This window comes from Benincasa hispida, chromosome 8 (assembly GCF_009727055.1).
Source record: "Benincasa hispida cultivar B227 chromosome 8, ASM972705v1, whole genome shotgun sequence".
Taxonomy (NCBI): domain Eukaryota; kingdom Viridiplantae; phylum Streptophyta; class Magnoliopsida; order Cucurbitales; family Cucurbitaceae; genus Benincasa; species Benincasa hispida.
The window spans coordinates 55,977,399-55,989,448 of NC_052356.1; the positions used below are offsets into that span (position 1 = coordinate 55,977,399).

At 37.1% G+C, this 12,050-nt stretch overlaps 1 protein-coding gene across 1 annotated transcript in view; it reads left to right on the forward strand.

The window, feature by feature from the left end:
• LOC120082833 (chaperone protein DnaJ) overlaps positions 1-12,050 on the forward strand; it is an 84,342-nt gene that overhangs the window by 64,104 nt on the left and 8,188 nt on the right. The window contains exon 7 of the mRNA XM_039038165.1: positions 2,110-2,239. Coding sequence (XP_038894093.1) covers positions 2,110-2,239 — 130 coding nt within the window. The remainder of the gene's footprint in view (positions 1-2,109; positions 2,240-12,050) is intronic.

Below are 12,050 nucleotides of genomic sequence, written 5' to 3' on the forward strand. Positions count from 1 at the left end.
GCCTTAGATTTGTATGCTGAGTTGCTTGTTTTGAGGTGTTGTTGAACTTCATGAATTGCTTTTATCCGATCAGCCATTATGCTTACCTCAACACTAAGATCAATAGAAACAAGTATATTAGCTAGCGAGGTCTAATGTTAATCTAGGTACATGGGCACTTCCTTGTTGAATGGTTGACCAAATTATTGAATACAAACTTGGTTTGAGCTAAGGAAAGGTCCCATTGGCGTGGTTTGTCCCCACTTAAGCATCTTAGAAGATTACCAAGGGTCCTATTTGTAACCTCTATTTGTCCATCAGTTTGTGGATGACTGGTTGTGCTAAATAGGAGGTTTGTGCTGAATTTTTTCCACAAAGACCGTCAGAAATGGCTCATGAACTTGACATCTCTATTGGATAATATGCTTTTTAGTATTCCATGAAGTTGAACAATTTCCCCGAAAAAATGATTAGCAACATTTGATGCATCATTAGTCTTTTTGCAAGCTAAAAAATGTGCCATTTTGCTAAAGCGGTCCACTACTACTAGGACCGAGTCATACCCTCGTTGGGTTCTAGCTAAACCAAGGACAAAGTCCATAGAAAGATCTTCTCAAATGTTATTGGGTATATGTAATGGGAGTGTTGAGTCCTTGGCTAGAACTTGATCCTTTCGATGATTGGCAAATGTAACATCTTTTGACAAAATTGGCAACATCTTTTTTGAGTTATGGCCAGAAAAATTTTGAAGAGAGGAGTCTTAAGGTTCTATCTCAGCCATAATGGCCTGCAAGGCCTCCTTCATGTTCTTCTTTTAGTAAGGACGCACGAAGTGAGGTTTGTGAGATGCATAAAGTGTTGTTTTTGAATAAGAAACCATAAAAAATATGGAAATTTTTAGCTAGAACATGATTTGAACATACTTGCCAAATGTTTTGAAAATTCGGGTCATTGGCATAAAGTTCAGGTAGATGATTACAAGCATAATTTCTCCTTGAAGTAGGGTTAGAAGCGTACCTTTTTTTTTCTTAAAGCATCTGCCACTTTATTTACCTTACCTGGTGTGTGTTTTACGACAAAGTCAAAACGTTTGGAGGAACTGAATCCATTGGACATGCATGCGGCTTTGAGAATGTAAAAACTTCAAAGAAAAATGGTCAGTTAGTAATACAAATTCTCTATCTAAGAGTTAATGTTCCCACTGCTTGAGACCTAACAAGAGAATAGAGTTCCTGTTCATAAGTAGACCATTTTTGTCTAGAGCGGCTCAATTTTTCACTAAAATACTCTATGGGATGTTTGTTTTGGCTTAAAACAGCACCTATCCCAATCCCTGAGACATCTACAATGACTTCAAAAGGTTTGTTAAAGTTTGGAAAACCTAAAACTGGTGTTGAACTAAGAACTTTGAATTTAGAAAAGCATTTTGTTTGGTCATTAGTCCAAGTAAAGGGGCTATTAGCTTTTAAACAACTAGTAATGGGGCTGCAATGGTACTGAAGTTTCTGTTAAATTTTCGGTAAAATGATGCTAATCCTAGAAAGCTTTGGATTTTTTTTTTTTTATTGATTTAGGTTGTGGCCAATCAACAATAGCTTGGATTTTCCTAGGATCTACTCTAATACCTTCTGAACTTATCAAGAAGCGTAGAAAGTACAATTCAGTTTGGAGAAAAGAGCATTTTTTTAAGTTGATATACAAGACATGTTCCTTTAAAACAGTAAAAACAAAATGGTAGGTGTTTTAAATGTGCCTAAGACTATAGATTAGGATGTCATCAAAGTAAACGACAACAAACTTATTCAAAAAAGATACCAAGATTTGATTCATAAGTCACATAAATGTGCTTGGTGCATTGGAGAGATCGAAAGACATAAGTCTCATAACCCAATTACAACCTTCCAAATGGTCCCTAAAGTGACTAGAATATTTTTGCACTTGGGTACAAAACTTGTTCTAATCGAAGTCCCAAACTCTCTCTACAATTTAGTATAGATTACTATTCATCTCATGCTTCCTTGCATTTTATTGAAAATAGTCTTGCATTATGCGTTATGCACAAAGGTTGTATTCTTATGAAATCAGTTTCATAATGTTTTCTTCTTTTTGGGACATTCTTTTCTTTGGCAGGAGAATGACTGGTAACCTGTATATCAGGCTTCGTATAGATGAAAAGCATGGAATCTGGAGAGATGGTATTCATCTATACTCCAACATTAGCATTGACTATACAGAGGCAATATTAGGTACTATTGTCAGGGTAAGTTAAAATTGTTGATTGGACATAAAAAGAGATGGAATCAAAATTATTGTTTTCTTCTTCTCTATAATTTCTTGTAGGACATCAAAAAGAGTACGAAATTAAAAGCTTTGATGTTGGTTATTTATTTTTGCATTAATCAATGTTGATGTATTTATTGTATTATCTTTGCTAGAATTTTATTTCCTTATTTGTAACAGGTGTTTCTTCTATTTAAAAAAACTCATTTTTTCTCAAAGAAAATAAGATAGAAAATATAATACTTTTAGCATAGTGTAAGAGAAGAAAACCCTAATTTTTTGAAACCCTCAAAATTAGCCCAACCCTATTGCTCCTACTTCGTCTGTTGTGATCGATTGCTCGCATCTTTGGGCGTTGCTTTTGTTTTCCATTCGTAGCCTTGCATCATTGGAGTTCTGCTTTGTGTTTGCAATTGTGAGTCTCCCGCTCAGCCTGATGTTTTGTTCGCTACATTTTTCATCTGTTCACCATCGGCTGTGCATTCCTTTCTGGATCATCGGTCATCACCTGCTCAGCCGTTGGTGTTTGTCATTCACGGCTGCCAGTCACTGTCTTCTAATCTCACATTTTTAATAGATGTTTTATGGTTTGATTTGATGTTTTGTTTGCGCTATTTTTTACCATTCTGGATCTTTTCTTCTTTAGCAATAATATCAAAAAATAAATAATTTATTGCAAGTCTTAGACAAACGACCTTACTTGAAGAGAATCTATTCTATAGGTTGTATACTTGTGTCCTTGAGTTCTATTGCAAGTTTTAGATAATCGCATCCATTCCAACAACCTTATTGTCTAAATAATCACCATTCGATTTAATAGGGATAACTTTCTTCGTTGATATATTCACACTATTTCACACATAGATTATGCCATAGCTCTATATTCTGACTCAACACTTGATCGGAAAACTACATTCTGTTTCTTACTTTTTCACGACACCAAGTTTCCTCCTACAAAAACACAATATCCAGATGTTGATCTCCTATCTTCTCGAGATCTAGCCCAATCAGCATCTGAAAAACATTCAACCCTTGTATGACCATGATCTTTATATAAGATCCCACATCCAGGTGCAACTTTTAGATAACATAGAATTTGTTCAACTGCAGCCCAATGATCCACAGCTGGGAAAGTTTAGGTCGTGTCACTGTTAAATAGTTCAACTTTCCAACTAATCTTTTATCTCTCAGGATCTTTAAACAATTCTCCTTCCTTAGCAAGTTGCAAATTTGGTGTCATCAGAGTACTACATGGTTTGGCTCCTAGTTTACTTGTCCTAGACAATAAATCAAGTACGTATTTCTATTGGGATAGGTAAATACCTTTCTTGCTTCTCATACTTCAACATACCCAAGAAATACTTCAATGACCCCAAATCTTTGGTATGAAATTGACCCTGGAGAAAAGTCTTGAGAGAGGATATATCTGATACATCATTTCCAGTGATAACGATATCATCAACATATACAACAAGCAAAGTTATACCATTGTCAGATCGTCGATAGAATACAGAATGATCAGACGTACTTTTCGTCATACCAAAACATTCGAGTGTTTGACTAAACTTAACAAACCATGCACAAGGACTTTGTTTCAGTTCATAGAAAGATTTTCGAAGTCGACATACCTTATCATTCTTCTCCTGAGCAATAAACCTAGGTGGTTGCTCCATATAGACTTCCTTTTGATGATCACCATGAAGAAAAGCATTCTTAATGTCAAGTTGATGCAAAGGCCAATTGTGAGTAGCAGCCATCGATATAAATAGTCGAATGGAAATTAAATTAGCAACAGGAGAAAATGTGCCAGGATAATCAGTCCCATAAATTTGGGCATAACCTTTGGCAACAAGACGAGCTTTCAACCGAGCTTATGTTCCATCGGGATTAACCTTTATAGCAAACACCCATTTACACCCAATAGTCTTCTTTCCAATCGGACGCGAAACGAGATCTCAAGTACCATTATCGTCCAACGTAGTCATCTCCTCAATCATTGCACTACGCCATCCGGGATGAGATAAAGCTTCAGTGACAAAGTTAGGGAGAGGTGGAATCAAGAGATGTAATAAAGGAATAAGTGGGAGAAGAGAACTGGTTATACGAAACAAACGAAGAAATAGGGTAAGTACAAGTGCGTTTACCTTTCCGAAGGGTAATGGGAAGATCATCACTCGGTCTCGGATCAGATGTCGAAGAAGCCAGTGGTGGAGGACATGGGTCTGAAGGCGGCTGTGGAGGATGCCTAGAGTAGACTCGAATAACCGGAGGGTCAGAAGGAAGAGACACATAGGAAGGTGAAGGAGAGGATGATGTAGAAGATGTAATCTCATAGACAAAAAGATCTTCATCTTCCCTCTGACACGGACTCAACGTTGATGGACTAAAGGGTATATCTTCGAAGAATGTAACATCGGGAGATATGAGATACCTATGATAACCTTTTTGAACACGTGACTAGCCTAAGAAAATGCATTTCAAAGATTTCGGATCTAATTTGGTACTGTAAAACTCGTAGGTTTGAGAAAGAATCAGAATGCTCTATTCATTCACGAAAGATATGAATATATACAAGTGTACAAAGCATAGAAAAGGAAAATATCACAAAATATTTACAAGAATGGAAAATCCTAACTATAGAATTATAACACTCCCCCTCAAGTTGGAGCATATATGTTAATCATGCCCAACATGTTACATAGATAATCTATATATTTTCCATCCAATGCTTTCGTGAAGATATCTCCTAATTGTTCTCCAATCTTCACATATCCTGTAGATACCAACCATTGTTGAATTTTCTCACGTACAAAATGGCAATCAACTTCAATATGTTTAGTCCTTTCATGAAATACTGGATTAGACGCAATATGAAGTGCTGCTTGATTATCACACCAAACTTTGTCGGTGTGGTGATTTCAAATCCCAACTCAACAAGAAGTTCATATATCCAAATCAATTCACACACAGATTGTGCCATTCCTCTATATTCTGATTTTGCACTTAAACGTTACACCACATTTTGCTTCTTACTTTTCCAAGAAATCAAATTACCACCAACAAAAACACAATACCCTGAGGTTGATCTTCTGTCTTCTTTAGATCCTGCCCAATCGGCGTCTGAGAAACATTCAATATTAGTATGACCATAATCCTTGCATAATAAACCACGCCTGGGAGTAGCCTTCAAATAACAAAGAATCTATTCCAATGGAGCCAAATGATCAACTGTAGGGCATGACATGTACTGACTCACAATACTTATTGAATAGGCTATGTCGAGAGTCACTGTAAGGTAATTAAGTTTTCCCACTAACCTCCTATATCTTTCATGATCTTTTAGCAATTCTCCATCTTTCGTGAGCTGTAAGTTAGGCATCATTGGGGTACTACATGGCTTAGTTCCTAGCTTTCCTGTTTCAGTCAACAAATTAAGTACATATTTTCTCTATGATAATAGAATTCCTTTCTTGCTTCTTATTACCTCAATTCCTAAGAAGTATTTCAACATGCCCAAATCTTTTGTATGGAATTGACTATGAAGAAAGGTCTTTAGAGACTGGATACCTAAAGCATCATCACCAGTAATCACAATATCATCCACATATACGACTAACAAGATTTCCAAACCAAGCTCGTGGGCTTTGCTTTAATCCATACAAGGATTTACGAAGGCGACACATCGTTCCATTCTCCCCTTGAGCAACAAACCCTAGTGGTTGCTCTATATACACCTCTTCTTGAAGATCACCATGAAGAAATGCATTTTTAATATCAAGTTTATGTATAGGCCAATGATTGATTGAAACTAATGAAATAAACAACCGCACAGATGCTATTTTTGCTACAGGATAAAAAGTATCAGCATAGTCAATGCCATAAGTTTGTGTGTAGCCTTTCGCTACAAGGCGCGCTTTTAACCGAGCAACAGAACCATCAGGATTGACTTTAACTGCAAACACCCATTTGTAACCGATAGCCTTCTTTCCTACAAGGAGAGAAACTAAATCCCAAGTACAATTATCATCTAAGGCAGTCATCTCCTCCACCATTGTGGCACACCAACCAGGATGAGACAAAGCCTCGTGAACAATTTTAGGGATTGATACAGACTCTAAGGATGCAATGAATGAACATGTGGAAGGCGAAAAATGGTTATATGAAACAAAAGAGGAAATAGGATGAGCACATGTATGTTTACCTTTACGAAGAGCAATAGGAAGATCATCACTCGTTTCTGGATCCAATCACGAAGAACACTCTGGTACAAGGCATGGAATTGAAGGAAGTTGTCGTCGAGTATAGACCTTAACGATGGGTGGAAGAGTAGAGGTAGCCACAGGTAGAGATGAATCAGGAAGAAGATCTGAGGGAGCAATAACTGTGTAGACAAGGAAATCATCCTCTAATTCCTTATGCTCCCACTGACTCTTATTCGGAGAGAAAGATGGTGATGAAAAAAATAGGGTATGTTCAAATAACATGATATTAGGAGAGACGAAATATTTATTTAGACTAGGACAATAACATCGATACCCCTTTTGGACACAGGAATAACCAAGTTAAATACATTTTAAGGACTTTGGATCCAGCTTGGTATGCTGAGGCCGAACATCCCGAACAAAGCAGGTACAACCAAATATTTTGGATGGAATGGGAAACAAATGTTGCTTGGGGCATAAAGTACGAAAAGGTATCTCACCCTTAAGAATGGAAGAGGGCATGCGATTTATTAAGAAACAAGTTGTGGAAACAGCATCACCCCAAAAGATTTTGGAACATGCATCGAAACATCAAAGCTCTGGTTGTCTCAAGGAGATGATGATTCTTTTTTTGCAACCCCGTTTTGAGATGGAGTATGGACACAAGAAGATTAATGAAGAATTCCATGGGCATTTAAATAATTGAGTGTATGAGAGAAATATTCCTTAGTATTATCACTCCATAGGATTTTAAGAGCACCACTAATACTGAGTTTGTATTTCAGCATGGAAGTTACGAAAATGAGAAAGTAAACTCAAAACGATTTTTCATTAAATATAACCACGTAACACGAGAATAGTCATCGACAAATGTTACAAAATACCTAAACCCTTCTTTGGACTCAACAGGACATGGACCCTAAACATCAGAATGGACTAATTCAAAAGGAGCACTAGCTCGTTTATGACTCGAGATACAAACTCAAATGATGAAATTTAGCAAACTGACATGACTCACAATCTAAAGAAGACAAATGTTGAAGTGTGGACGAAACGATTCTTCAACATAGAGATAAGACGGATGACCCAAACGACAATGCTCTTCAAAGGGAGACGACACGCTTGAGCATGTGATGGCTGTAGGTGTTTGTGGTTCAAAGATGTAAAGACCTCCAAATTCACGCCCTTTACCAATAGTCTGTTTCGTCGTAAGATCCTGAAATAAGCAATAACCAGGAAAAAAGGAGACAACAATGAAGATCACGAGTGAGTTTACTGATCAAAATCAAATTAAATGAGAAATGTTGTAAATTTAAAACTGATGACAAAGAAGTTGATTCAGTAAGATGGACGGTTTCTGATCCTAAAACAGGAGTGGAGGTTCCATCAGCTATAGTGACATTAGGTGAAGAGGTAGATGTACAGAGGTTAGAGAATAAACTGGGGTTACCTGTCATATGGTCTGTAGCGCCCTATGACCCATTTTGACGTGGAGGAAAGAAGGTATTTAGAAATGTTACCTGTCTCTGTGATGGCCGTAATGAGAGTAGAAGATGATGCCCTCAATGACTCTTGATACTGCTGAAATTTAGCAAACTCCTCTGCAGAAATCGTAAGTGACTTGTCAAGATTATCAGGAGTAGAGGCGACATGTGCAGAGGGTGATGGCATCCTCTGACCCTTATTCAGCAATCTTCTGCATTCACGTTTCATATGGCCAGGTTTATGACAATAATAGCAAACAACACCTCCTAGATTTGATCTTTAGTTTTTGGGATGACCTTTGGAGCTATTTGATTCAACCCCCTTATTCCCTCTATAATCATTTGTGTGCCCAATCAAAGCACTGCTAGAATCAGATGACGTAACTGCTTGTGTCTTCTCAGTACGAAGTATTCGAGTGTAAGCTTCTTCCAACGATGAGATATTTGAGCTTGACAACTTTTAATCTTTGGCCATCTTATATTTAGGTGCAAGACCTACTAAAAAACTCATGATAAACAACTTTTCACGTTGAGCCATTAGAACTTTTGTATCCGTGCTCATTGGCATCAAGGCATTGAATTCCGCACATGTATTTTTAACCTCCATAAAGTAGCTTGTAAATGATTTTTCTCCTTGATCAGGTTGATATAGAGTCTTACAAACATTAAACACTCTATTAATATTCTCTTTCCCAGTATTATAATTCTTAATTAGAGTTTTTCATTCTTGTAAATATTTTGTGATATTTTCCTTTTGTATGCTTTGTACTCTTGTATATATTCATATATTTGGTGAATGAATAAAGCATTCTGATTCTTTCTCAAACCTAAGAGTTTTACATGGGATCAGAGCTCTCTAAATAAACTTAGGGTTTTTGTGAACCTTAGGGTTTGAGAATTTAGAACCCATTTGTGATACGTTTAGGGTTTTGTGGAGAGGTGAATTTACTCACAGTCGCCGTCTTCGGTTTGTTTGCTGTCGTTAGTCGCCGCCACCGTTCGCCGCCGCGGGGAAAAAAAGAAAAAGCTGTTTTTCGACACTGCCTATTCCAAAGAGAAGCCCAGCTGCCGATCTACAAAACCCCCCCAAAGTCCGATTGCCATCTGACCAGTGCGTGAGGCTCACGCATCACCTGTTCCAGCCTGCTGTCCATCCATGCACCAGCGCGTGTAGGCACGTGCACCGCCGTTTTTCGTCTGTCTTCAGTGGGTTTCCTCAGTGTTGTTGGCTCTTCTTGGTGGTGTGTTTGTTTGGGATATATAGATATACTATTTGGGACACGACTGTGCAAGGACCCCAAGTATTAGAATGGACTAACTCAAAAGGAGCACTAGCTCGTTTATGAACCCTAAGACTAGAATTAAGATGAAGAAATTTAGAAAACTGATACGAATCAAAATTCAAAGACGATAAGGACGAAATTTTGGATAAAGTTTCTTCAACACAAACAATGATGGATGACCCAAACGAAAATGAACTTCAAACGGGGTTGAAACTCCAGAACAAGCACAACTTTCGGTATCTGATGGTCAAAAATGTAAAGACCCCCGACTCATGTGTCATACGATCCTAAAACAAGCAATAACTAAGAAAAAAACGAGACAAAATAATTAAGGTCACGAGTAAGCTGGCTAATAGAAATTAAATTAAAAGACAATTGAGGCAAATGTAAGACAACGGACAACGAAAGTGATGGAGTGAGAGAAATGGTGCTGGATCTAAGAACAGAGGAGGTTGATGCATCTGCCAAATTGACAGACGGAGATGAGACAGGAGACAGAGGCATAGAAAATAGGTTAGAATTATTTGTCATATGACCCATTTGGTAGATGATGTAAGAAGACATTTCGTATTGCCTGTCTCAACAATGGTGGCAATAGGATTTGATGAAGAAGATGCCTGCAAAGATTTTTGGAATACATTTAGCAAAGTTGTACGCAGAGATGGTAATAGACTTCTTAGCCATATCACTGGTGGAAGCTATCTGAGCATGTTGAGATCGTTGAGTCTTGTACAACAACTTTCGACAATCACGTTTCATATGTCCTGGCTTACGACAATAGTGACAGACGATCTCTGGAGAATTTGATCTTCGATTTTCATAAGTAGGCTTCTGAAAATTGTTAGTCATCCCTAAAGTACTATGGTATTTATTATTATTCTTACTCATAAAAGCACTGTTAGGTTGAGAAACAGGCGAACTGGATTGAGAACTCTAAATACGAAAAACACAACTGAAGGCTTCCTCTAATGATGGAATTTCAAAATCAGAAAGAACCTATTTGTTCCAAGGAATATACAGGAAGCCCTAAATGATTTGAATTGGAAATTAGCAGTGATGGAAGAGTTCAATGCACTGAAAAAAAATTGCACATGGGACATAGTCGAACTACCAAAAGATAAGAAGACGGTGGGATGCAAATGGGTGTTCATTGTAAAATGTAAAGTTGATGGTAGTATTGAAAGGTACAAGACCAGATTGGTTGCCAAGGGGTTCACTCAGACCTATGACATTGATTATCAAGAAACATTTGCTCCAGTAGCTAAAATTAATTCTATTAGAATCTTGTTGTTTGTGGCAGTTAATTTTGATTGGCCTCTTTATCAACTTGATGTGAAGAATGCTTTTCTCAATGGGGATCTTGAAGAAGAGGTTTTTATGGACTTGCCACTTGGTTTTGAGGTGGATCTCAGGATTAACAAAGTGTGTAAGTTAAAGAAATCATTATATGGGCTTAAACAATCTCCCAGAGCATGGTTTGAACGGTTTGGAAAGGCAGACACAAGCTATGGATTCAGTCAAAGTCAAGCTGATCATACTATGTTCTATAAACATACTGGAAGTAGTAAGTTGGTCGTTTTGATAGTGTATGTTGATGATATCATTCTTATAGGTAATGATGAGACAAGACTGAATATCTTGAAGAAAAACTTTGCTAATGATTTTCAAATCAAAGACCTGGGAACCTTAAAATATTTCCTAGGAATGGAGTTTGCCAGATCTAGAAATGGCATTCTTGTCAACCAGAGGAAGTATATTCTTGACCTACTGAATGAGACAGGTTTACTTAGTTGCAAGATAGCAGAAACTCTTATTGAGCAAAATTTAAATTTGGTTGCTGCAACTGAAAAAGAAGTAAAAGAAAAGAAAAAGTACCAGAGGCTTGTAGGGAGTCTCATATACCTCTCTCACACACATCCTGACATTGCTTTCCCAATTAGTGTAGCAAGTCAATTCATGCATGCACCTAGGTCAGTTCACTTTGAAGCAGTTTATAGAATTTTGAGATATTTGAAAGGTACTCCAGAAAAAGGTATATTATTCACAAAGCATGACCACATAAACATTGAGGTTTTCACTGATGCTGATTGGGCAGAAAGCACGACTGATAGAAGATCTATTTTGGGGTATTGCTCTTTTGTTGGAGTATTTGGTGAAGGAAAAAGACAAAGTGTGGTTGCAAGAAGTAGTGCTGAAGCAGAATTTTGGGCATTAGCCCATGGTATTTGTGAGGGCATATGGATAAGAAGACTATTGGAAGAATTGAATTTCTCTCAGACAATGCTCATACGCATCTATTGTGATAACAAATCAACAATTTCCATTGCCCACAATTCAGTCCTTCATGATAGGACCAAACATATTGAAGTTGATAAACACTTCATAAAGGAAAAGATTGATGTAGGAATAATATGTATTCCCTTTCTTTCGACAACATAGCAAATCGCAGATGTGTTAATCAAAGGTCTTCCAAAATGGCAATTCAACAAGTTGATTGACAAGCTGGCTATGAATGATATCTTCAAACCAGCTTGAGGGGGAGTGTTGATTATTTCCTTTATTGTAAAATTTTATATTGTACTTATTGTATTATATTTGTTGTATTTTATTCTTTCCTTATTTGTAATTGGATGTTTCTTCTATTTAAGAAACCCTTTCCTCCTAAGATTAATAAGAGAAAAAAAATAATGTTTTTTAGCAGTAATCAAACTTTATAAATAGGAACCTTCCTTTCTTATATGAAACACATTATCATTCTAATAAAAGATTCACAATCTTGATTCTTGGAGGATTACTCCTTGAGGCTACTTAGGCTACATCAA